General features: G+C 42.5%; 1 protein-coding gene across 1 annotated transcript; it reads right to left on the bottom strand.

The window, feature by feature from the left end:
• Positions 1 to 398: 398 nt before the first annotated feature.
• ift81 (intraflagellar transport 81 homolog) lies at positions 399 to 26,188 on the bottom strand. The gene is made up of 18 exons (XM_081349502.1): positions 25,762 to 26,188; positions 25,471 to 25,574; positions 24,791 to 24,971; positions 23,597 to 23,686; positions 23,449 to 23,514; positions 22,490 to 22,600; positions 22,258 to 22,342; positions 21,649 to 21,812; positions 21,007 to 21,102; positions 10,968 to 11,114; positions 7,534 to 7,683; positions 4,498 to 4,626; positions 4,237 to 4,326; positions 4,002 to 4,088; positions 3,036 to 3,107; positions 2,866 to 2,951; positions 1,758 to 1,803; positions 399 to 1,180 (listed from the first exon to the last, which is right to left on the bottom strand). Exons 1-18 carry the CDS (start codon positions 25,903 to 25,905, stop codon positions 998 to 1,000), a joined length of 2,031 nt encoding a protein of 676 aa, XP_081205628.1. The 5' UTR covers positions 25,906 to 26,188; the 3' UTR covers positions 399 to 997.
• Between the last annotated feature and the right edge of the window lie 201 nt (positions 26,189 to 26,389).

Genomic DNA, 26,389 nt, shown 5'->3' with positions numbered 1-26,389 from the left:
TATACTGTGCAGACACACGGATATGCAACAGTACGTGAGGATGCAAAGCTTACGCCTACTCAGGGTGACCTATGCATATTATTAATATAAGAATAAATGAATGAATTACCACCCTGGAGCTCTATATCTGTATACATGTATAGAAATATATCTGTATATCTGTATAGAAATGGTTTATAAATGCTTATGGTTATGGGTTCTTTGGGGATAGTAATTATTGTCCAAACAATGACATTCTAGATGGATGAATGCACCAGACAGAAAAAGAAAGAGAGAAAGAAAGTTTTACTAGAGGTTCTAAAAAGAATCAGCAGAATGGCATCTGCAGATGATTCTGAACTGCTGAAGATTCTAAATTAGAATGTTAAAAAATATAAATACAACAACTGCATAAATTGTTAATTTACAATATGTTCTATGCCTTTATTATATTATACAATGTGTTTAGATAATTGTTTTATTTCAAATTTTCAAACAAAGATAGAAGTGAACTAGCCTAGCAGTCTTCTCACTTTTCCATACAGAGATTTTCCATTCCACATTTTTTTTTTTTTACTAAATGTATGATGATGGGACAAATGAGTGTTTACTACTTTAGCACTACCATGACAGAGCAACATTCGGAGATCTAACTGAATTCCTAAATTGGACAGCTCTTCTGGCCAAGGTCATGGCTGTTGTTTCCCAAAATAACTTGGAGCACAGGCGCATCCAAAGTGTAGCACTTTGTCAGGCGTTATCTTCGGACACATAGACTGGAGCTCTGTTCTTAAAGACGTGTCAAAACCGAGACTAGGGACTTGTTGGAAGTTAGTGTGTCAGCTTTGAACACTCTTATTCAGACAACTCTCAGAGATTTCTTTTACTTTAGAATGCACATATGCGTATTAATATACAGTTTTATCATACATAATATACAAACTATTGTATATATATTCTTCTTATTATTATTCATATATTAATAACCAGAAAGACAACTTTTACATGGGAAATGGAATCACAGAACTAGCATATCCTTGCCAACATCCTGGATGACGTGCCCAATAGGCGCCTGGCTCTGAGCCTTGAGGTAGCACTGCTTCTTGCACTCCAACAGCGTCTCCAGGTCCTTCCACATCTTCATCTGTCTCATATTGGGCTCCTGGTTCTCTCGCACCTGCTTCACCTGCTGACGTAGAACCTGAGAGAACCACAGAGACACGATGTTCATCGGCTTTGAAAAACACGTCTAGTGCTGCATGTTCTGATGCTAATTGGAGATAAAAACAGTCATTTACATATGTTCAAAGCACGGTTGGTGCAAAAAACCTGACCCCACGATACCTTATCCGAATTTCAAATTCTTGCTGAGCCATTCAATTTATTGTACCCATGTGCCGGAAGTCAAATCTGGTGTAATTCATGGATTCAGAAAGCTTGTAAAGTAGCAGCAGTAAACAGTTAAAGGGCAGGACGGGCAGTTATGGGAGAGTTTGGCATACCGTCGTCTCTCCTTCCACCGTGCTGAGAGGGTGGTCCACTGGTTAGACATGAGGGCAATGATTACACAAGCTTTGTTCTAACACTGGCATGATGTGGCGTGACACTGATCGCATGCTCCACGCGGTTTAGCCGAAATATGTCAGAGGCCAGGCCCCCCACTCTTCGCTAACACCAAGTTGAGCCCGACAGATGAGATAAAGACAAGTGAACGACCTGGTGGAACCAAGTTATGAGTCAGAGAGGTTTGACAGATGGTCAAAGACGGTCTTCCTCACCTTGCCCAAGGACTCCTGCTCAGCTGTGTTCGAGATGTACTTCTCTCTGCAAGGGAAGGATAGACAATGATTCCTTCAGTTAACAAATTCTGTCTTCATGTTCTCACTCTTATAGTGTTCCAGATATACTTGCTGTATTTTCCAGAATACGTTTGCGGACACATTTGGATTTGTGCCGAATGAGAGAAGTATGTGAAGTTTATTTGTATAGTGCATTTCCCACACCCCAGTAGTTTCAGTTTTGCTTTAACTGAAATTAGTTTAGGCATTTACAATAAATGTTGTTCATAATAAATGCCACTAGAATTTATGTTTGTTTTATACTTGTTTTTTCCATTCCTGTTCTGCTCTGAATTAAATTGAAAGGATTTGTTGTAGAGTATAATGTGCGATTTATTGTCAGGTTCTGTAAAATACAGTCAAATAAATAAATATATTTTCATTTTTTAAGTCTTCCAAAACCTTAAGTCATTTTGACCACTTTTACAATACTTTTTGGGTCTTTTTATGTTTTGGGGCTTGACTGATCCTGCTCTCAAATAAATTCTACACAATTTAATATTATTGTTCTACACACAAAAAGAAAATCATACAGGTTTGAAGCGACATGAGGAAATTATGGCCAATCTAATTATGAACAATCCTTTTAAATGTCACATTTAGTTACTTTCTATTGAGCAGGTATCCAAATACACTTTCATTGCGCTAATCTTATCTAACAATAAGCAAAATAACTTTATGATTACAGCAATTCTCCAATTCCTGAGTCACTCCTGCTTAGGATTGAACCTGCAACCTTTGTGTTGACAGCTGAAATCCTTAACCACAAGGCTACCGCCCACCTCCACATGTCACAGAAATTGTGCTAAACTTTTCAAATGTGTAGGCTGTATGGATCAAAAATGGGTGAATAGATACTTGAAGCATAGCTGAAACAAAAGCCATTCTGAGCAGTAGGCAGGCAGGCATGCTGAGAGCTGCGAGCTCAAAAGAGTCTCTCAGGGATCATTTGTTTATCAGTTATGAAGCACGAATTCATGTGTTTGTGCATGTCTGTCTTTTCACTGGAGCTTTGAGGTTTCTCTATAGCAGATCTTCAGTTTCTTACCTGAGAGCCGTCCTCCGCACCTGTAAGTCCATTGACTGATTGATCTTACTCTGCTCTGCAGCTCTCTGCATTTGACTCTCAATAATCTGTGAAGGAGAGGCCGAGGGAAGAGTGAGAGAAAACAACAGGACTGGAAATCTCTGATGTCTAAGGGGAAAATGGGTGTTTACCTCTCTTATGCAGTTAATGTGATGATATCGGCTTTCTTCCTGTGCAGTCTCTTCCCTGAGTGTCCTCACTTCCTGTATAACATCAGGACATTAAATCACTGTCTGCTCTGCTCATCTAATTATATTCCAAAATGTATTTCATAAGATGCTAAAAAACAGACAAGATGAGACCAAGGTTAGGCAAGAATTTAATAATAGCTATTTTTGGAATTTCAACCGCATTGGCCACACAGGATGCTGAACCTGAATCTGAATTGGACTGAGAGGAATACTTGCACTTAAAATAAATATAAGATATAAATACATGAAAAAGTATACATTTAAATATAGATTAAATATATTTTAATATATTTTATAGTTTACCCCCCCCCCCACCCAAAAAAAATACATAATAACAATGGTAATGTTATAATAACATTACATTTTTTATGATAATAGCAATAATTAAAAGTATCTTTATTTATGAAATAATATCGTTTATTAATTAAATATAATTTTATCCATCATGCTTTTTGGCTCCATTTTGAATATTTTCAATATTAACTAAAAAACAGAATTTTCCACCATGGCCTATTAAATGAAAGTTATTAGTTCTATATAATAAAATATATATAATTTCACTGTATTTAATAAAAATAAGTAAAATTTTATAGATAATGTATATCAATCTAAAATACACTATATATAATTATTATAAATAAATGTACATGTACTATCACCATAAAATATATATATTTAATTTTGAAAATAATCTAATGTTTCTGGAAATACTTCAGATCTTGTGTGAATAATAAAATGTTTATGGTTATTCATAATGAAAAGTTAAATGCAGAATTAAACGTTCTTGAATTCAAATTATAATTATAATCTCCAAGTCTCAATTCAGTCTTAGGAGTTTCATTTAAAATATACCCTCAATTCAGTGTGAATGTTACACAACCCTGGTTGAGGCCCATAATAGAGTACCTGTTCCAGTTTGGATCTGTTGCTCTCCAGTCCTGCAGCACAGGTGTCATACTGACCCTTTTTTTGCTCAAAATCTGGAGCGAGCTCCTGTTTTAACAAGCAAAACAAAAGAGAATATAATTCTGACAGAGCTGATATGCTGATTGGCTCTTTGTAGTTGATAGTGATTCTCAGTATGGGGTGAGAAACAAATGGCTTTGTATCTCCAGTAACTTGCTTGACACTAAACACTCACCGCATGTTCCTGTCTCAGAGCTCTCAGATCCTTTATCAGTGGAGATAGAGCAGACTTCTTCTGTGCTATCACTGAATTCAGCTTTTTTACCTAAATTAACACAAATCTTCATGAGAGATGATGATCCGAGAGAGAAACTACCAAATGCATTCACATGAAAAAGTCAGTTAAAGAAACATAGTTTTGATGTTTTGTTATTATATGGTATTTAGTGAATTCAGAATGGGGGCGGTTTGTATTCATGTACTTGGCCCAGCTCACCATTTCAGACATGTCGTCCAGTGTTCGCCCCTTCATCTCGTCCAGCTCGCTCTTGATAGCGGAGACTCTCTCCAGCTCTTCCTGAGTATCACTGTAGCCTGAGATCCCCCGCTGAGCCTCCAGTGATTGCTGAACACGACAACACAAACAAAGCATAAATAGAACAAATGTTTATTCACCTTGTCAGTTTGATTAGATTACTTACTGAAATGTTTCTCAGTTTGAGTATACTATTTGCATAAGGTAACCAATCAGTGGTACTTCATAACATTTTAGCTGCGAGCTGCACAAATCAAGCAAGATCTGAACCATGTTAGCCAACCTTTGTAGCAACAAACTTGTAATGAATTCAAAATTGGCCCCATTTACTTACATAATAAATGTCCCGGGGGGTTATGGCTTTGCCTCTTGCTTCAGACTTGACAGACTGGTATTCTGACACTGCAAGCTTGCTATAACCAGTATTCACTCTTTTATATGCAAATATATGAACGTTTTTTTAAAAATGTTATAGCCATGAATAAATAAAGGCTTTTTACTTTTTCTAAAATCTCGAGTGCCCTGGTCTCATTTGATTTTTACAAGGAGTTTATGTCAGTGGGTGCAAATTCATAACTGTGACCACACAGTCTAGTTTACAAAAGCAATCGAGAACGTGTCTATTCAATTAAAAATTTACATATTACATAATTCAGCCATGTCCATTTGTCATGTATAATACACGAACCAATCCTGATGTAGCACAACAAGCTCAAATTTCATTGGACTATGTGAAGTGGAATGGTAATTTCATACTATATAGCCGCTCTCTGTTTTCAGTTTCTTAATAAAGTGAAATAGGTAAAAGAATTGGCTATTGGCTGCCTGTGCCTATGATGATATCATTGGTTTAGAGAGCGCAGAGTGAAGAGAGTTCCTCTGATATTATGAAATCTGAAACAACTGTCAATGCCGTTTCATGTTATTCATGCATCTCTTTCTTTCTTTGTGATAACAAAAGTTGGATGTAATGCAGATTTTGAAGGCTGGTGTGTTTGTGCACGGCTAGTGTCATGGATAAGCACTTTCTGACGGGTTGTGTCTGTACAGACAGTCAGGACTCAAAGCCACAAATTGCAGTGCAAAGCACTTTATTCTCTGGGTACAGAGGGAACTTCACAGGTCAAGTTGAAACTAACGGCCATGGGTTTTATAATAGGACAGAAATGTGCTGAGCATTATATCCTGGGAAGATTACATAACTAATCACATTTTGACACTTCAGTCTGACTCAACTCAACTTGCCTTCATCTCCTAAACATGTAAGACTAGTCAGGGAAATTTAAATATGCAAATGTTAGTAGTGGTAAAAAAGATAATTATTAGTGCTGTGATCACAGTTCCGGTTTGGTTCTGTAAATAGTTATAGTGACATAATGCTTTAACAAAATGCACCAATTCAACAATTTATATTTTGTAAAATGTCCATATTATATAACATATAGGACAACAGACATAAACAGATCTCTTGTTACTGTGAAAAATCAATGTGGTAACCAATAAATGTATGTTTATTATGTAAGTTTCAGTATCAAAATATTAAAATTCAAAATGGCGCCAGTGAAAATGCATTTTACGCAGTACCTCTTCGTACTTCCTACTTCGGTTGCTAGGTGCTCACTAGGGTATTGCTAGGATGCTCTGGTTGCAAGGGTGTCGCTAAGGTTTCTGGATGGTTGCAAGGGTGTCGCTAAGGTTTCTGGATGGTTGCTAAGGTGTTGCTAGGTAGCTGTGGATGCTATGCCATGGCATTGCTATGCAGTTGTTAGGAGATTCTAACTGGGTGGTTGCCAGGTCGTTGCAAGGGGTTGCTAGGTCGTTGCAAGGGGTTGCTAGGGCATTCTGGCTGGTTGCTATGCAATGCAACCCAGTTAACGCAACCAAATACAGAAAAGCGCTGTAAATACTCACAACGCAACCAAAAACAGAAACACACTGCAAATACTCATAATGCAACTAAATACAGAAACGCGCTGCAAATACTCACAACTCAAACAAATATAGACACACTTCAAGTGGACCCCAACAAGTGACGAACCTGGTTGTCGATGACCTGAAACATGGGGTTTTTAGTTTATTTTAACATCCTGATCGTAAGATTCCTTAGCCTTTTGGATATTATTAGCCTGCATGATTTCACAAAATACACAATTAACATTTCACAAGCGCATTTCTGTATTTAGTTGCGTTGTGAGTATTTGTAGTGTGTTTCTGTATTTAGTTGCGTTGTGAGTATTTACAGCACATGTGTAGTCCAACTGATGAAGATGCTTTCTTAATTTGCTGGGGGGGTTCTATTTGCATGTGTTTTCTTCAGGTGTAGCGCCTTGGGCTCTCTCAGCCACCATACTGTATTGTTTAAACTTGGCTCATGGTATTTTGATCTTATTTTCAGCATAAAGCTTTCGGATTTATTTCGGTTTATTGTGCGGGAGGGTTGTGGCCCAGGCTCATGGAAAACAACTGCAAAACTGAGGGGGAAAATTCCCCTACTCAAAAAATAACAGCATAGGACGCAGACAGGGAGCAAATGCCGTGATCACAAATAGCCCAAGCTCAGCCTTTCTGAGTCAAATGGGCTATCAGCAAGTCAGAGGCCGGGAGGATTCAGAGGTGTGAAGTCATTTCCAGGAAGGTGCTGTAACTCCAGCATTAATGCAATTTGCATAGACAGGGATGGGTACAGGGAAGGTAGATTATGTACCAGTGCGTATAAAATGCTGAAATGATACACTGATAAACATGAGCTAAAACATTATTGATGAAGCAGAACAAAGGTGGCCGTTAAGCAGGGTTTATCAATATTTAGAGAAATTTCAATCCCTGAATTTGAATTTAATTTGAATTAATGTACCAAAGAGGATGCCGATTCGAATTTTAATGCAAGGAAGTGGATTTAAAATAAATTGAAATTCAAATAAATACAAATGACAGTAATTTGTAATAAGAAAAGCAAGGTTGGCCTGGCTTGCTTTTTTGTCTGTGTTGTGCACTTACCAGCTGCTGTTGTCCAGCTGTGTGTCGTTCTCTCAGGATCTCTTCTGTCCTCTGTAGAACACCGTACTCTGCCTTCAGCTCAGCAATCTCCTGACGTTTTTTCTTATACGTGCTGCTCTTGCCACGCATCTTGGCCACATATCGCTTAAACTGAAACACAGGCAGAAAAATCAAAACCTTAATCAAGACATGGGAAAAGGACAATAAAAAAGCAAAGAAAAACAACAGTTAAAAATACTATAATAAAAATAGAAGACAAAGGGGAAAAGGGGCAATAAAAAGAGAAAAACAAGAATAAAAAAGGCTGGTAAATAAACAGAAAATATCCCAGAAAAACTACTCAAATAAATAGTCAAATAATATTTTTTCTTTATCAAGATGTGAAGTAGATAAATTTATGAATATAAAAGGAATAACCATTTCATGTAAGTTTTCCACAATTTTTAATTGCCCTTTTTCCATCACTAGTTAATTTTAAATGGTCCTGTGGTGTGACAAATGCGTTTTTAAAAACATAAGCACTCATGTGGTTTCTCAGTTAATCATAGTTTAATTTTAGGTCATTGAATCTGCATTCATAATTATTATTTAAAAAAACTAAGCCAAATGCAGTTTGAAGTAGTTTTACATGAAGTATATAGCAGGTCACACCGCAGATAGGTCTGATTTTGCAGATTTTGTCACCAAAAAAACAGTAAATGCTTATGAATTATACATTTTGGACATTGAATACTTGTATGTATACAATAACATGGACAGTCAATAAGTAAAAAAGGGAAATCCAATTTCATACAACAGGGTCAAAAGAATCTGCTGTGCAAAGAGAAAATGGGACATTGGATATTTCAGACAGGATCAACACAGATCACAAATACAATGAGCCCTGGTTGAGTGACTATGTCTCACTAATGACTGCAAACAGAGCAAATCTATCATCTAACATGGGAAAATGGTATTCACACACACACCACCCGAGGTGCATGTGCATGTACGGGCTAAGGGATGCAATGAGACAAAGTCAGGGGAACATTGTGGCCTTGGCTCAGTCTCTGGTAAGGTGAGAATCTCTAAGAGAAAACAGCTCTGAGGAATGAGGGGGTGTGAAGAAGGGGCAAACCAGGGTGGCACTGGGACATCTCAGTGGATCGCAACAAAAGAAACCTGAGTCCGCAGGCATGCAGCCAGAGGGGATAAAAAACATCTTCATCTGGCAGCTCACTCGCTCAGGCTATTCTTCTGTCTGTACTGCCAATGGCTATAAATGTTGAGAGGCACCAGAGAGCAAACTCAGAAATCACACAATGTGCCGTATGTCACTTGGGGCATGCAGAGATTGTGTGTGAGAGTTTATGCTTTGTGTATTTTGAGACAGCAAGGGCAGACAAGGTTGGAGCAATTTGGGAGGGGAGCAGGAATAATCCTGTGCTGTGTTCTCAAGTTCCATCATCACAAACGATCAAAGCAGTAACACGTGAGCATTTAAATGCATTATTGCAGGTTCAATACAAGTTTACAGTTCAAATATAACTGTGCGTGAGAGGGAGCGGAACACGGAAACTCACATATGATTTAAACTAAGAAATGTGAAGCTTGTTATAATTTCATAAAAGCACTTATATTAATTATTCTGTTTAAACTTGTGTATTATTAGTTTTTTAGTTTTTTATTTTAAGGGTCATTTTAGGGTTTAAGGCTGTGGTCACACTAGACTTTGAGCATGCAAAATTTCTTTGGACACTGCAAGGTTTGAGGTATGATGTCACGTTCTGTTCTGTCTTTTTAAAATAACATAAATTCAACATAAAACATATTGCATATACTGTATATCAGATCCATCTATCTGGTTCATTTGGGTCATAGATGGGTCTCCCACTGGTCCAAAAGCCATTATCTTCCCTTCTTTTTCCTTGTATTTTGTGCCACAAGTTGACCATACTTGGATTATGTCTATTTCAGCAGCTCAGACTTGCACATCTACAGACACACACTCCCTCTAAAGTTTCAGCTATCCATCACTTGGCTGCTACTGTTCACAGTTGGATGAACCATGGACAGAAGTAAGCGTTATCGTGGGGAGGCTGATAAAATCGCAGGAAGTTTAGAATTGGGGGAGGGATGGTGGCTATTTTAGCCAGGGTGCCGCTCTATCTGCTCACCCTGCCAATATCTCTGCCGAAGGGCAGACAGGGAATGGAACGTCTGCTTGTTAAAAAAAAATCCAGACAGACAGCAAAAAGTGAGGACAGGATAGTTCACAGGTCTCAGAAACAGACACAGGCCTGTTCATCACTGACAGTTGCTATAGGAAATATCCTGGGAAAAACTATTACAGCCCTGGCTCTGAGAGCAGTGTGAGAAAATTCAGGCCAACTGACGTAACTGTCACCTGCCCTATCGGAGCTGTGCTGCTTAAAGGGGTAATTCACTGTTGGCTTTTTTTTTTTTTAAAGAGGCCATATTATGTGAAGGCCAAGTATGGTAACCCATACTCAGAATTTGTCCTCTGCATTTAACCCATCCAAGTTAGTGCACACACATTAGTAAAGAGTGAGTAGTGAACACACAAACACACTGCAAACCACGGGACACACACATCCAGAGCAGTGGGCAGCCATTTTGCTGTGGCACCCAGGGAGCAATTGGGGGTTAGGTGCCTTACTCAAGGGCACCTCAGTTATTTCCTGTCGGTATATTGAGAATCGAACCCATTACCTTCGGGTTACCAGTCTGACTCTCTAACCATTAAGCCACGACATCCCTTTTACAAAATCTTGATTTTGTTTTTGGGGTCTACTAGAATGTTTTCATTCTTTTTCCCATACTGTACATTGCTGCAGCACCTCTCTTCCCAGTCTGTCATCAATGCTCTAATTAGTTCTTGTCTCTATGAAGCCCCTCCCTCTGAAAAGCACAATGTAGTCTGATTGGTCGGCTGGACCAGTGTGTTGTAAATGGTCAGCCACTTTGAGTGTGTTTCGGAAATGTCAAACCCCTTACCATAACCATGAGTGTCAACACACTACTAACGCAACTCAATAAAGCCTCGCCCCCTTTTTTTTGCATATGCCTTAGGCAGGAATTATTAAGAATATTGTGTTGTATACATTCCCGAAAGAAAACTTGCTTACAGATATAGAGAATAACTCTCTTTGGAGTGACTTTGCACTTTGTAACTTACTTACCAGATATATTTCAAGCTCAAACAGCAACATTACACACTAAGTTGAAAATGTAAAAATGCATAATAGGCCCTCTTTAAATCAGTGCTACATTACTAGAGAGAATAAATAAGAGGGCTGAGGCATTCCCCTCTGCCAAAAACCTGCTTAATACAGAAGTTTTAATAGAATAAATACTGTAATATTTCTATCTAGAAGCAGATAAACCCTGAAGCACGTGCAGCGGCGTTTCTTTGTGCTGTGTGTGTTCAGTACCTCATCTCCACGGATCAGCTCCGCTCCGCCCCGTTCTCGAGCCTGACTGCTCTTCATGTTCAGTTCTCTTTCCACAGCTGCCAGCTCCTCACGGGCCTCCTGCAACTCCTCCACCTTGGTTTCCTTCTTATGGACTATTATAGCAGCCTAAAAGAACAAATTCACTACATTTTACATTTATTATTTTTTTATTAAGTTTTTGCTGGTTTATTGTCTCCCACATGAGATTTTTTTAAATGAAAATTTCAACCTGAATATATATTAAGTTATAATATATTTAAAGGAGCTGTATGTAAGAAATCTATTTCAATTAATCATAAAATTGCCCTGATGTGTCACTAGACATTAAGAAATCATGTTCATTTCAAATACTTATATCACTGACAACAGTAGTATGGCTAGGATATTGTCATTTAAAAAGTGGACTTGCAGCCCTCAACTGATGTTGATGTTGTCATTTTGTGTTTTGGCCTGAGCGCCTCCCTCCACCTATCGACCAATCACGAAGTCAGTAGTGTTTCGGGATCCGGGTTGCCAGCTTTGCTCTAACCTAACCTACCCTAACTCTAGTCGGATAAAAATGTCTAACGTTAAAAGACCTCGTTATAATTCAGAAATTCGTTGTAACAAAGTCCGAAATAAAACCAGAATTTGTATAGGAGATGCTTTTGAAAGATGGAGGCGGGCAGGCGGCTGAAAACGGAGAAGAATTTGAACACAGACGCCAACGTTGCTAATTTTCTCCTAGACAGGTAAGATTCATCTATGCTTGGCTAACTTGTACTGGATGTCAATGGACATTTCATATATGACAGTCGAACAAAGTTATGCGTGTTCAAGCAACGTAACGTTAGCTCACATGGACGTAGGCTATGCATTTGCAATGCATTATAGGAGCCCGTTTCTCTGTCATTATGCTGAGACGCTGATGAAAACATTAGCACGCCCATTATGGCAATTTGAAACGTTTCGGTTACTCACGTAACCTCTGTTCTCTCTAGAAGAGGGAACGAGTATTGCGTAGTTAGCTTACGCTACGGGAAAGCCTTTCTTTCTCGAGATACTGAAGCCAAAAATTATCCTTAATTTTTATAATCTTGTCAACGCAGTGCGGCAGCCTGCAGACCTAGGGCAAGCTAACTAGCGTGCCCATTGGCTGCCCTGCGGCAACTGCAGCAGCCTACCGCTGAGCCCTTGGCGTGACGTCACGACCAATGAGCGCGCTTGGCGCGCTTAATGCGTCACAGCCCGCGAAAAGGGGTGTGGCTTAGCGTATATAAACAGGGCTCGGAGGCTGCTTCTCTGGTTTCTGTCGCATGAAGCGAAATGAGCTCGTGGCGCGAGCACGGCGGGCTACGCAATACTCGTTCCCTCTTCTAGAGAGAACAGAGGTTACGTGAGTAACCGAAACGTTCTCTTACGAGAGGTTTTGCGTAGTTATACCTACTCGTATTGCGTAGTTAGCTTACGCTACGGGAACGCCCTTGTCAACGCCGTGCGCGCCCAGCATCCACTGAATGAGTCCCAGGGAGAGCCCGGGGAACGTGATAGCGGAGAGCCGGGCAGCCCGAAGAGGGCTAGCGCCGTACATAAGCACACACTAGGGGGTTAGGAGCGGCACGGCCGGTCCTAACTGCCAATTCCCTGTATAGTGCAGCTCAACCAGTAGAGCTAAATCACACAACGTAGCCCGCGCACAGATAGTGGGCTGGCATACGCGAGACTTAGACTGATAAGACTTTCGCCTGCAAGGCGGGAACATCCAGGTTGTAAAACCTAACAAACGTGGAGGGGGAGGCCCAGCCTGCCGCTGCACAAATGTCATGAATGGGAATCCCGCTGGACCATGCCCACGACGAGGCCATGCCTCTAGTGGAATGAGCTCGAACGCCCAATGGGCACTGCAGGTCTTTAGACGCATAAGCAGCAGCAATAGCGTCCACTATCCATCTGGACAGGCTGTGTTTCGAGGCGGCGAGACCCTTGGTGCGCCCACCAAACGAAACAAAGAGCTGATCCGAGCGCCTGAAAGCGGCGGACCGTGAAATGTAGTTTCTCAACGCCCTGACCGGGCAGAGGAGATTACTATCGGCCTCGCTGCCGTGCGTCGGCAGGGCTGAGAGGGAAATGACCTGTGCTCTGAAGGGAGTGCCCAAAATTTTTGGAACGTACCCATGCCTCGGTCTGAGAATGACTTTGGAGTCATTAGGTCCGAACTCGAGGCACGCGGCGTTAACAGATAACGCGTGAAGGTCTCCCACTCGTTTGACTGACGACAGTGCTATCAGAAAAACGGTTTTGAGCGTGAGGTATTTCATATCCACAGTTTCCAAGGGTTCGAAGGGATGCGCTCTCAGGGCCTCCAAGACCAGAGAGAGATCCCACATAGGAACCGAGGGGGGTCGCGGGGGGTTCATCCTCCTGGCTCCCCTAAGGAAGCGGATGACGAGCTCGTTCCTTCCTAATGCGCGGCCCTGCTCAGAAACCGAGAGCGCTGAAATGGCCGCAACATAGACTTTGAGCGTGGAGGGGGACCTGCCCGCGTCCAGTAGCTCTTGAAGGAAACACAGTACTCGCGATACCCCACATGTCTGTGGATCGAGCCCCTTAGCAGTGCACCATGTGTTAAACACTGACCATTTCGACATGTAGAGCCGCCTCGTAGAGGGGGCTCTAGATTGTATGATCGTGTTCATGACCCCGTCTGGCAGATTAGCGTGTAATCGTTGAGGCTCCACGCATGCAGAGACCAGCGCTCTGGATGGGGATGCCATATCGATCCGCGTGCTTGAGAGAGGAGGTCTCTCCTCACCGGTATCGGCCAGGGGGCTGAGTCTGCCAGCTGTATTAGATCCGGGAACCAAGCTTGGTTCTCCCAGCATGGGGCTATGAGGAGCACTGAGTGGCGCGCTTCCCTGATTCTCTCGATGACCTGAGGCAGCAGAGAGACCGGGGGAAAAGCGTACAACGGGCCGCTGGGCCAGATCTGGGCCAGCGCGTCCTCGTTCTTCGAGAAGAACTCTGGGCAGTGAGCGTTGTCTTTTGACGCAAAAAGGTCGACTTTCGCTCTGCCGAACCGTCGCCACAGTGACTGGACTGTTTGGGGGTGTAGAGACCACTCCCCAGGGGGAACGTTGTCCCTGGACAGTCTGTCGGGGCCCTCGTTCAGGTGGCCAGGCACATGCGCGGCTCTCAGCGAGCGCAGAGAGTGCTGAGCCCACACGAGGAGGCGTTCCGCCAGGGTGCAGAGCATCTTTGATCTGACACCGCCCTGGTGATTCACGTAGGCCACTACCGATGTATTGTCCGTACGGACTAGAACATGGTGACCGTGGAGGAATGGGAGGAAGTGTTTGAGCGCTTTCTCGACCGCGAGCATCTCTAGACAGTTTATGTGTAGGAGATTCTCCTGGTCTGACCAGCGGCCATAGACCGGTCTGCCTTCGAAGAGCGCTCCCCAACCTAGGTTGGAAGCGTCTGTCGAGACAACTTTCCGGTGTGAAATCACTCCTATAGTCACTCCTGTGTGATACCATTCGGCTGCCAGCCAGGGCTGCAGGGCTGAAATGCATCCCTGATTCACTCTGACTCGCAAGCCGCCGGCCGCCCAGGCTCGGTGGGGCACGCGCATTTTCAGCCAGCGTTGGAGCGGGCGCATGCGCAGTAAACCCAGCTGGAGCACTGCTGCAGCTGAGGCCATATGCCCCAGGATACGCTGGAATGTCCTCAGCGGAACCCGGCTGCCTATTTGGAGGGATGCGGCGAGAAGGCGGATGCGGCGCGCGCGCTGCTCCGACAGTCTGGCCGTCATAGCCACCGAGTCCAGTTCTATTCCAAGAAAGGAAATTGACTGACGGGGTGATAGCGAGCTCTTGGTCCAGTTGACCGAGAGACCCAGCTCCTCCAGATGGCTGAGAAGCGCTGTTCTGTGAGACACAAGTTCCGTCTCTGACTGCGCTAGAATAAGCCAATCGTCCAGATAATTCAGTATTCGCATTCCCTGTTTCCTCAGGGGAGCGAGGGCCGTGTCCATGCATTTCGTAAATGTACGGGGTGCCAAAGACAGGCCGAACGGCAGGACTGTGTACTGATATACTCGACCCTCGAAGGCGAATCTCAAGAATGGCCTGTGACGGGGAGTTATCTGGATCTGAAAGTATGCGTCTTTTAGATCGAGAGAGATAAACCAGTCTCCTGGGCGAATCTGCGCGAGGATTTTTCTGGTTGTGATCATCTTGAACGGCCGTCTCATGAGGGCTTTGTTCAGATGTCTCAGATCTAAAATAGGTCTGAACGCTCCGTCCTTCTTGGGCACGAGGAAGTAGCGGCTGTAAAAGCCCGACTCGCTCAAAGAAGGATGAACCTGTTCTATAGCCCCTTTGCGCAGCAGCTTCGCTATTTCTGCTTGAAGCAAGTGCGCCGCTTCTGAACTCACTCTCGTCTCCGTCTGTGCTGTATAGCGCGGAGGGCGACGAGCGAATTGAAGCGAATAGCCGTGTTTTATAGTTTTCAGCACCCATTCTGACGCGCCCTGAATCGCTTCCCATGCTTCCGCATGCATAGCTAGGGGTCGAATGGTCTCTGGGCTCAGATCGCCGCGCTGCGCGGGATGGGGAGCCTGTATCAGAGAGAAAGGCGCGGCGCGCGCGCCGCTGGTGCTCGAACACGGGGGCTGGTAAACAGTATTGGCCGACTGTACAGCGTTCAGTAGCTCGGTCCCATCGGATGGAGCGTGATTTGCTGTCAAACAACCCAGGCGCGAGAGAGGCGTGGGGATTATCATGTCTACAAGTGAGTGCGCGTGCTCGTGAGCGGGCGCAGGGTTTACACTTATGACACGGCCAGTGTTTGGGAGCTTTAGAGGATCCGTGACCCAAGGTAACTGGCTGGCAGAGCGAGCAGCGGGTAGGTGTGAGCACAAGGTTGTGGGCACATTTCCTACATTTAATACTCGAACGGCTTGCGACCGCTTTATGAGAGAGCGCTCTGTACGCGTTACCATGGGGACCCTGTTTGTGTGAAGCAGTGAGCACATGGGAGTGGGCACATTTTCTACACTTATAACACCCTCGGCTTGAGCCGCTGTTGCCCGGGGTAACCAAGTGGCAGAGCGAGTTACAGGTAGATGTGAGCACAGAGTTGTGGGCACATTTACTACACTTATTACTCGAGCGGCGTGTGACCGCTTTATGAGAGAGCGCTCTGAACGCGTTACCATGGGGATCGTGTTTGTGTGAAGCAGTGAGCACGTGGGAGTGGGCACATTTTCTACACTTACAACACCTTCGGCCGGAGCCGGAAAGCCCGAATTTACACTCTTTCTGAGATTTATTTGGGCCGCCGTAAAAACGGCGTTTGTGTGCAGGCGAGCGAGTGGTATTACTGGCTCGTTGGCTGCGGTGTAAGCTGCTGCAGTAGCCTGCACTGAGGGGACTGACAGAGCTGGGCGTTTTGATGGCGGTCCGGCCGCAGCGGGACTCAGCCATCTCTTCCTCCCTGCGGGTGCTAGGAGGACTTCGCGGGCTCAGACTTCAGCGTTATCTTGGGACGCGGACCCCGGGGGGGCGGCGGTCTGTGACGGCTGGTCGAGCGCGACCTAGGGCGGCCGCCCTGGCGTCGCTGCGAAGTGGTTGGTGGCCGAGACGAGCGCTGTGTGGAGCTGCGCGCAGGAGGCTGAGCTTGAGAGCGGCCTGCGGCTGGGCTCGAGCGGCGAGGCAGGAAGAGATTCATAGCCTGCGACGCCTTCTGCACTTCAGAGAAGCGGTCCACAATCCCGCTGACCGCAGGGCCGAAGAGGCCGGTGGGCGAGAGCGGGGCGTTGAGGAAGACAGCCCGTTCTGACTCACTCATATCCGCCAGCGTCAACCATAAGTGTCTGTCGATGACGGTGAGCGCGGCCATAGATCTGCCGATGGCTTGTGCAGCGGTCTTAGTAGCACGGAGCGAAAGGTCCGTCGCGCTGCGCAGATCTGTTAAGGCTGTATGATCCGAGCCCTTCTCGTCCAATTCGCGGAGGAGGTCGGCTTGCAGGATCTGAAGAACAGCCATCGAGTGCAGGGCAGAAGCAGCTTGGCCGGAGGCGGCGAATGCGCGGCCGGCGAGAGCTGATGTGGTCCTGCAGGCTTTAGACGGCAGGGCAGACTTTGAGCGCCATCTAGCAGACGGCGGGCAAAGGTGCGTTGCCACCGCTTCCTCAACGGAAGGGATGCCGGTATAGCCTTTCTCGGCGGCCCCGTCCACCTGGGAGAGAGCCGAGGAGACAGACGAGCGGAGTCTAGCGGAGAAGGGCGCGTTCCACGACTTCGACAGCTCCTGGTGGAGCTCAGGCAGGAAGGGTGCTGACCTAGAGGCTGGCGCTTGGCGGCGGCTAGGCAGAAAACACCCGTCGAGTCGGTTAGGCGCGGGCTCCTTGGGTGGGGACCAGTCCAACCCCAGTCGGTCGACCGCTTTGGTGAGGAGGCGGATAAGCTCCGCGTCGACACTGGAGCGGGACCTGCCAGACTCAGGAGTCGAGGAGGCGGAGCGGTGAGAGCCCGACCACTCCTCGCTGTCCGAAGCAAGCAGAGAGCAGCTGTCAGCGGCGTCATCTGCTTCATCCCCTGAGGCGACGGCAGTGCGGGCAGTAGCCGGCCGCTGCGCGTCGGTGAAGGGCGGGGGAGAAGGAGAAAGCGAGGCTCGCGGGAGGGGCTCCGGCGAGCGCTCAGCTATAACCACCGGCTCTGGAGGCCTTTGAGAGCGGCGTTTCTTCTTACGCGGCCCTGAAGAAGCAGCCGGGGAAGGTGGAGGATCGTCAAACATGGCGAGTCGAGCCCGCAGGGTCGACATCGGCAAGTCCTCACACTGTTCGCAGCCGCCCGAGGAGAGGGCGCGGGCTGCGTGGTCGAAGCCCAGGCAGAGAGCGCAAACCACGTGGCGGTCTCCATCGCTGAGCGGGGCTCTGCACGAGCCACAGGATGAGCGAGGCATTTGCAACAACGCCTCGCGCTCTTTTAGATGCAAAAGTGTGTCGCGGGGCGAACACACAAACACATACAAAACAGAGCAGTAAAGGATATGATCGCCGGATAGCGAAGCAGGCAGGGAAAGCTGAAGACGGCGAAGGCGGCCGCCGTCCTCAGGCTGAGATCCTCGGCGTGCTGGTCGCTTGTTTCGACGGCGGCTTCCTCAGAGAGCAGCGATGCGAAGAGCTTCGCTGAAAAGACAGAAATCAGAGAAGCAGCCTCCGAGCCCTGTTTATATACGCTAAGCCACACCCCTTTTCGCGGGCTGTGACGCATTAAGCGCGCCAAGCGCGCTCATTGGTCGTGACGTCACGCCAAGGGCTCAGCGGTAGGCTGCTGCAGTTGCCGCAGGGCAGCCAATGGGCACGCTAGTTAGCTTGCCCTAGGTCTGCAGGCTGCCGCACTGCGTTGACAAGATTATAAAAATTAAGGATAATTTTTGGCTTCAGTATCTCGAGAAAGAAAGGCTTTCCCGTAGCGTAAGCTAACTACGCAATACGAGAGAACCTCTCGTAAGAGAACGTAATTGAGACAAGCCTAACTTTACCTCAGAAAAAATTATTCGTCATTCGTTCTTCACGTATATCGTGGACTAAGTTACACATGCTGCAAGTTGACCTGTATGACCATTGCTAATGTAATTTATTAGTTACTCTAACAATATTTTCTGATGGGACTGAAAACAACCATGTGATAGCCATTGGTGACATTGAATTTGTCCCGTGTTATAATTTCTGTGGCAAATGTTTATTCTGTTTTTAGTCTATAATATGACAAAAACTTTAGCACTTGTAAATCGAGTTTTTTTTTTTTTCGTATTGAAAAATAAGGAAGTATTATTTTGTTGTTTAAGTCTATATGTTTTTTTTTGTTGTTTTACTATTATCCTTTTTTTTTCCTCAGATTTTTTTTGAATTGTAATTGTATATGTTCAAAATAAAGAAATCAAATCAAATTAAATATCAAATCAAAAACGCTTATCTCTTCAGCTATTATGGCCCCAGCACCTCAACAATTAATACATTTTTTAAATTAGTAATTACTCATCAAAATATCTCTCATAAAGCATAAACACAATTAACAGAAAAAAAAAAACTTACTGTGTAGGCTACGTCTCGTCATCACTTGCCATTGGAAGCTCATTGAAGCAGCCTACGTTTCTGCTGAATCCTGCAGCTTATCTGGCAACCTCGAGTCAGGGGGGAGGGGGAGGGGATACACGGCTCTACAGTATTTTTAAAGTGATTGCAGTACCAGTTTTGGCCACAATCCTACATACGGTACCTTTAAAAAAGTTTATAATATAAATATATTCATAAAAAAGTTGCAAAAAAAAATAATAAGTAAGATTCTGCAATATTTCCAGGTCATTAATAAAATAAGCAAATTTGCTATATTGATGCTGATAGACAAATTATTCAAAAACATAATGCAAATTAGAAGAATTCTCACTAGTGGCATTAGGGGACGTTCACACAGAATGTGTTTTTTGCATTCCATTGTGCTGCTTTTACATCGTATTTAATGTAAACACACGCAAGATAGATAGATAGATGTATTTGACTGTTGTGCTTGCATTTGTAATGCCGTTCTAAAAATGCAGCGCTCAAATGAAAAAGTTCAACTTTAAAAAAAAACATGTCTCTATCCCTTGCGTTCTATCCACTGCCCTGTTTCATTATGTGTGAATGGCCCCATAGACCTTCAGAAACCACTGTGTGTAGGAAGATCAGTTGCGTGGGACAAAGGTCAATTATGGGACAGTCTAGTTGTCATACAAAGGTATTTGACTGACCAATCAGAATCAAGTATTCTGGAGAGCCATGTAATAGGCTATGATAATAGACATCTGGCAATTACATATGAAACAAATGCACACTGTTGTATTAGCAAATCAGAGAACATCAAACATTCTTTCATGTTCAAAGACTCGCAGGACAAAGTGCATCATCTCTCCATTACGGTTATGAAGGCCAGAGCAGAGTCCTGCACGGGTCCTGTTAGGTAAACCTGCACCTGCCCCTGCCCCGCACCAGCAGTACTTAACCGTGCACACGACCCGTTATCTGACAACAGCACTAATTTAATTCCGTACCCGACCAGACCAGTTTGACATAAAGACCACGATCTGAACCGTACCTGCATTAAATCTACTACATCAGGTAGACAAAAATGTAACACAAGCAATCAAAACAATTAAAAGAAAAAAAAGATGAGAAAGTGCATTCGTCGTGTAAGCAATACAAAACTTTTGCTTCCATAATGTGAACAATCTGCCCATACAGGCTATTTTGAACAAATGTGCATATTTAAATGTGCTCTCCATAAGTATACAGCCAAATATGAGCCTATACTGTCAAACAATATCAGGACTATTTTAGAAAATTCACTCTGAAATGAAATGCGGTTGTCTCTGCAGTGTATACGTGGCTGTTGATACTCTTAGCAGCATGAAAGATTAAACTTTTATTCAAATTGCGAATAGATTATAAACAGAATGCCAGCAAAGACCCCTCCCTTAATGACTGAAGCTGTCAATCACTTCAGTTGCAGGGCGCGAACGCTGTCCTCAACGCTGCAAATCACATTGGAATTAGAAACCTTTGACGTTCTTTAGACTGCACAGCGTGAACACAATAAGCAGCTGCCTATCAGTGGGTAACGAATTGAGGCGAAATAGTCTTGGCTACTGGACCCGCAGTTCACCCATGCCTATTGATTCCCACACCTCAAATGACCACGTAAATATTATTCCACCCGTTACATCAAACATTAGCAGTTCACCCGCATACGTGCAGGACTCTGGGCCAGAGGTCACATGGTCACCTATACACTGTGTTTCCATTCTGGGCACGTTGGGCTTAAAAGGCTTAAGGGGCAAACACTTAATCACACATTACTCAACCCTGCATGAATAAAGATAGTCTGCAAAACAAAATAAACGTGACCCATCAGGTAAATTGTGAAGAACAACACCTGTTTAAACTTTCAAAGTCACAGATAGGGGAAAAAAGGGAAAAAGAGAGATAACATCTAACCTGCTGTCTGAACAGAGAGAGTTTATCATCCATTGGGTCATTACGCATCATCTTCTTTTCGATCAGATGGTTGATCTCTGTGTTGATTTCTCTGATCTAATGAACAAAAGACTCATTTCATTACTACATACACCACCATTCAAAGGTTTGGAGTTTTCTTTTTTTAAAGAAAAACACTTTTATTCAACAAGGACACAATAAAATTATCAAAAATTGCAGTTAGAGACATTTACTACAAAATATTTATATTGCAAATAAGTGTTATTTTGAACTTTCTATTCATCAAAGATGCTGAAAATATTGATGATGATAATAATAAGAAATGTTTGATTTCTGAAGGATCATGTGACATTGAAGACTGGAGTAATGATGCTGAAAATTCATACTTGCCATCACAGCAATAAATTGTATTTTTAAATATATTAAAATAGAACATGATATTACATTATAATTATATTTCACAATGTTACTGTTTTTACTGTATTTTACTGAACATAAGAGAGTTTTTCCAAAAACATGAAAAAAAAAAAATCCTTCAAAAAAACCTAAACTTTGAACATAAAGATACTCAACAGTACAGAGCAGTGTTTGTTAAAGTTTGAACTTTAACATTAATATTCATATCCATGCGCACAGGCTGACCTTGTCCTCCAGCTCCCTCAGCTCTGCTTGTCCCATAGCAGGCTCAGACGCCACCTTCTGTAGGTACTGCACCACTTTTCTCATGTTCTCCAACTCTCTGGGCAGCTTCTCAGACACCATGTAGGAGTTGAACTTGATGTCCTCCTCAAGTCTCTTCATGAGGCCTGTGGTTTAGGATCAAATGTGTGTTCTAAAGGGATCTCACTCTGTGTTGCAACGCTTGTCTATTGCAGTGAGGGTGTAATGAGATTCAGTGAATGTCAAAGAAACTGTTGTGGAGTTCTGAAACTTGCAATGTGCGACCACAAGAAATAATCACAAAGTAAAAAACAAATACACTGGGAATAAACGACTGAAAAAGGGTCACAAAACTAGGTACAAATGACAAAAGGTTAAAAAAGTCGGCAAATCGCCATAATTTATACATAGTATATCCTTTATAAATAGAAAGTCAGCTTTGTTTAAAATAATCCTATTTATATTTAATTTGTATGTGTGTGTGTAATGGGAATCGAACCCATGACCATTGCATTTTGTCAGCACTAGCTCTAACAACAAGAACACTCTTGAGTTATTCTGGGACAGGTGTCCTCAAGTATAACAACTTACTCTCTGGCTTTTCGTCTGCGGCTGCCTGCTGCAAGTCTTTGAGCTGGATATGAGATCTCTGCAGTCTCTGCTCTGCCTGGAAGAGCTACGCCAGAGACAAAACACAGCCTAAGCTATCAGAATGTCCAGTAGACAGTGATTGCTTGAAAACAGGTCATGGAGCTCCAATGTGTTTATTCAGACATAAACACACAAACTGACGTATTCCTGCAAGCATTCAGACTGTCTCTACCTGGTTTTTCTGCTCCTGTTTCTGATGAGCAAGAGACTCTTCTCTTTCTTTTTCCACTCTCAACTGTCTGGCCAGTTCCAGCATGCGCTTGTGGTTTGACACTGCTTCCACCTAGTGGAGTAGAAGAACATCACAAAAACCAGAATCAGCACTGATCTTTCACATTTTCTGTGCAAATATGTGAATGAAATGGAGTTAAAAGTGTTTTTGTATTACAGTACATTTTTTTTATAACATACTTTGATTACCAGCTGAAAGCAATACCAAATTAGCTAAACTATTAATCAATAATTATGCAAACAAAAATAGCTTTTGTCCAAATTCTGTGGGTGCAACCTGCTAATGGGGTTTCCTGTTATGAAAGACTGTCATTCATTTTAAATTTGGGGGCTGTGAGGAGTTACAATCATATGCGTATGTGGAATTTTCGGATGTGTTGAAATATCAGAACTTTTTTGGCTAGACTGTATGCGACTGCCAGACCGGATGTGATGTATTCAAAATGATGAGCATAATATTTTTCCTCTAAAATATTATTCTTTAAACACTATTTCAGTAAAATGGCTGGTTATGAATAATTATGTTCTTATACATTTAATTTTTTGTTCTTAAATTCTATGTTCTTATAATTAAACTCTTAAATAAATATTTACATTGATTAGCCCTAAAATCTATACTATGTTTTTCTATCAGAAGCTTACATTTGCTATTCCTTCATTTTACCATGGTGAATAAGCGAAAGGCAAAGGCTGCTTCAGGACCAACTTGAAAGTTCTGTGCAACTGTCACTAGGGGGCATAACGCAACAATTATACACAAATGTTTGAAGGCAGCTTTAGCCTTTTAAACAGTAACATTAGCAGCTCACTTTGATAGTCCTCTGTAAATGTATTTGCAGGTGCGATTCCATTATTTTATTTAGTTTCACATACAGATTCTATAGGATTTTAGCTCCTTACCCTCTTTCTAAGACGCTCCACCCTTTTGATAAGTTGGTCCTTCTCCTCCTCCATTGCAACAATGTCCTGCAGCGACACATTATTATTGTATATATAATGCAAAACACTACATGACCAGATGGGACTTTGGCAGTGTAGGCTTTCTTACCCGCCGGATGTCAGCGGTGGAGAAACCTGAGCTCTTCAGCTGTTCACACTCTTTATGGATGTTCTTGAATCCCTCCACCAGCTCCTCATACTGTGAAAACAACAGAATGAAAACAACTGAAAAACGCACAAAAAATAGAGTCACCATGAGAATCAAAGTGGACAATTCTAATTTTTTTATGGAATATTTCAGTATTCATTCATGGTTACTTTTTAAAAGACCTTTTTAAGACCAAGTAAAGAAGTTTTAAGAACCAAACTGAAGGAAAAAAAAATGAGTCAACATTTTTTAAATGTAAATGTATAGGGAGAACCACAATGAGTTATATTAGAAACACTTCTGATCACACTGTAAAAATATTTTTGCCTTGCTTCCAGTTCAAATCTCTCAAGATTCTTAAATGCAAAATGAAATAAAATATGAACTAAAGTCTTGTTTTCTGTTAAATTGTTCAAGATGAAGTGAGTTTAAACAAGAACTAATATCCTGCCAATGGGCTCAGAAAATTCAACTTAATTCAAAGGGAAGATATTTGATTTGTTCTTGTTTTAAGTATTAACCCACTTCAGTTCTTGAAGACTTCATTTACATCTACATCTCAAGTAAATGTATCTTGAATTAAAGATGTTTATATAATTGTATTGTAAAACAGGACAAAAATGCTTATGAAGATATACATTTTTTGCAATGCATTTAAGACTTTATGCTCTGATTCAAGACCTTTTTATGGCCTTCATTTGTAAAAGGGCAAATTAAGACTTTTTATGACCTGAAACCAGAAACCCATTTATCTGTGCCCTCATAATCTTGAATCAAAATAACTTCCCCTCCCTCTTGCAGCAACATCTCTTCTCTCATTTGATGACGCGTTTACTGGCGTGAGGGCGCGACAACCTGTCACTCACATGAGATCGACCAATAGAAAACCACAACCATCCAATCAGTTCCTCATGGACAAAATCAAGTCCCGCCCCACATTTTGTTCAAAAAGCTGTTTCACTCAGATCAATAGAGTCACAGACAATCACAACTTCCGTTTCATGCGACTTTAATATAAAATCATGCACAAACACAAACAGAATCTATAGGAGATACACAAACAGGGTACAATCATGGAAATAAAATGGAAGAGAATAGAATAGAATCTAAAAACAAATCTTTTTTAAGGCCAAGCCATATGTTCAGTAGGCATACCTGGTGGTAGGTCTCAGCAATGATATCATCTTGGAGAAACTCAGCAGGAACCTCTAGTTTGAAGAGGAATCTGGCCAGATACGCTCTCTTCTTCAGCTCTGGAATCCTCTGTAAAAGCCAGTGCAAGATGGGGTGCACCACAGGCTTACTGCCTGCCACCAAACCCTGACGAAAACTGCTTCTGTTGAGGAATGCACGTTTCAAAGCTGATTGGATATTTGAAGCACTTAAATCAATTTCATCTTTCTATTTGAACAGCAGAAAACGATCTTGGCACCAACTGTGGTGCCCATTTGTCCTGATCTAACCCAGCTAACAAAAATTTGTTCTTGAACACTTTGCTAACATTCCCATTAAGTTATGAAAACGTTATTTCTGAATGTTCTCAGAACTGAAGAAGACTAGTAATAATACTGAAAATTCAGCTTTGCATCACATAAATAAATTATATTTTAAAGTATATTAAAATAGAAAACCATTACTATAATAATATTTCACAATATTACTGTTTTCTGTATTTTTGATCAAATAAATGCAGCCTTGATGAGCATGAGAGGCTTCTTTCAAAAACAATAATAGTAATGTTTCCAAACTTTTGAATGGTTCTGTATATACAATGTACAATACCTATACATTTTTGTGCACTGTTACATACTCGTTTATCACTATTTCTGTCTTACACTTCAGATATTCCTCCAGGCGGCTTGTATTTCAGCATCCCCAAAAGAGTAAACATTCTCTTGGCTGTCTGTTCGGGGATTTCCTCACGTATATCGAGGGCTTGCTGAAACAAAATATACATGGATCAAGACAAGATAAAGTGTTAGAAACAGCTGATTAGTGGAAAGACATCACATCCAAATAAACCTGACAGATATGCAAAGCACTCCAGTGTACTATGTACTGCTATGTATTATATTATATTATTATTTTTTTATATTTATATATATATAAGATAATTTTTGACTCACCTTTGGATCAATTTCCGCCAGCACATCATTTAAAGTCTGCAGTAACTGCATAGGCTCAAGAGAATCGAAAGTAATGAGATTTAAGTTTTTCTTAAAAGGCTCCCTGTTCAGCTGTTCAACGATGAATTTGAGCTGTTCGCTCATCTTGAAGGGTTTGTGACTTTTAAACCCAACAACAACAACAACAACAACAAAAACCTGACTAGCAAGCGATGCGTTGAAAAGATGACTTTAGAACTAACGTTAGCTGACGTTAAGTGTCGAACGATTTATTGCATTATGGTTCTCACAGCGCTGTCACAGAATGTCGGTTTTTATTTGACTTTAGCTAAATAAAAATGATGACAAATACTTGTATGAACTGTATAACTGCGTATACCGCTAAGACCAACACATCCTGCCTAGGAACCGTTGTCACACAAGGCCTGGTTGCTAACAGGAAGTTGGTCATCTGAAGAGAACGCTTATTTTTTTACAGTAAAAGTCCGCATAAAAGACTTTTGAGGGTCTCTGCATTTTTTTAAAAGTACTTGTTTTGAAAAAAACAACAACATAATAATGGATAATAAAATATAAGTAAAAATATATGTAAGGAAAAAAGGTGATATGTACTATTAATCTCTGTGAA

The sequence above is a fragment of the Scardinius erythrophthalmus genome (assembly GCF_964197995.2).
Source record: "Scardinius erythrophthalmus genome assembly, chromosome: 20".
In the NCBI taxonomy this organism is placed as follows: domain Eukaryota; kingdom Metazoa; phylum Chordata; class Actinopteri; order Cypriniformes; family Leuciscidae; genus Scardinius; species Scardinius erythrophthalmus.
Note: the sequence above shows the minus strand (reverse complement) of the source record. Positions and strands in the feature narration are given on the sequence as shown.

Coding starts and splice junctions, on each gene's coding strand:
- ift81 (XM_081349502.1), bottom strand. CDS start 25,905: ATGAGCGAACAGCTCAAATTCATCGTTGAACAGCTGAACAGGGAGCCT. Junction 25,575..25,761: donor TGGCGGAAATTGATCCAAAG/GTGAGTCAAAAA, acceptor ATTTTGTTTCAG/CAAGCCCTCGATATACGTGA. Junction 22,343..22,489: donor AACAGGAGCAGAAAAACCAG/GTAGAGACAGTC, acceptor TCTCTGGCGTAG/CTCTTCCAGGCAGAGCAGAG.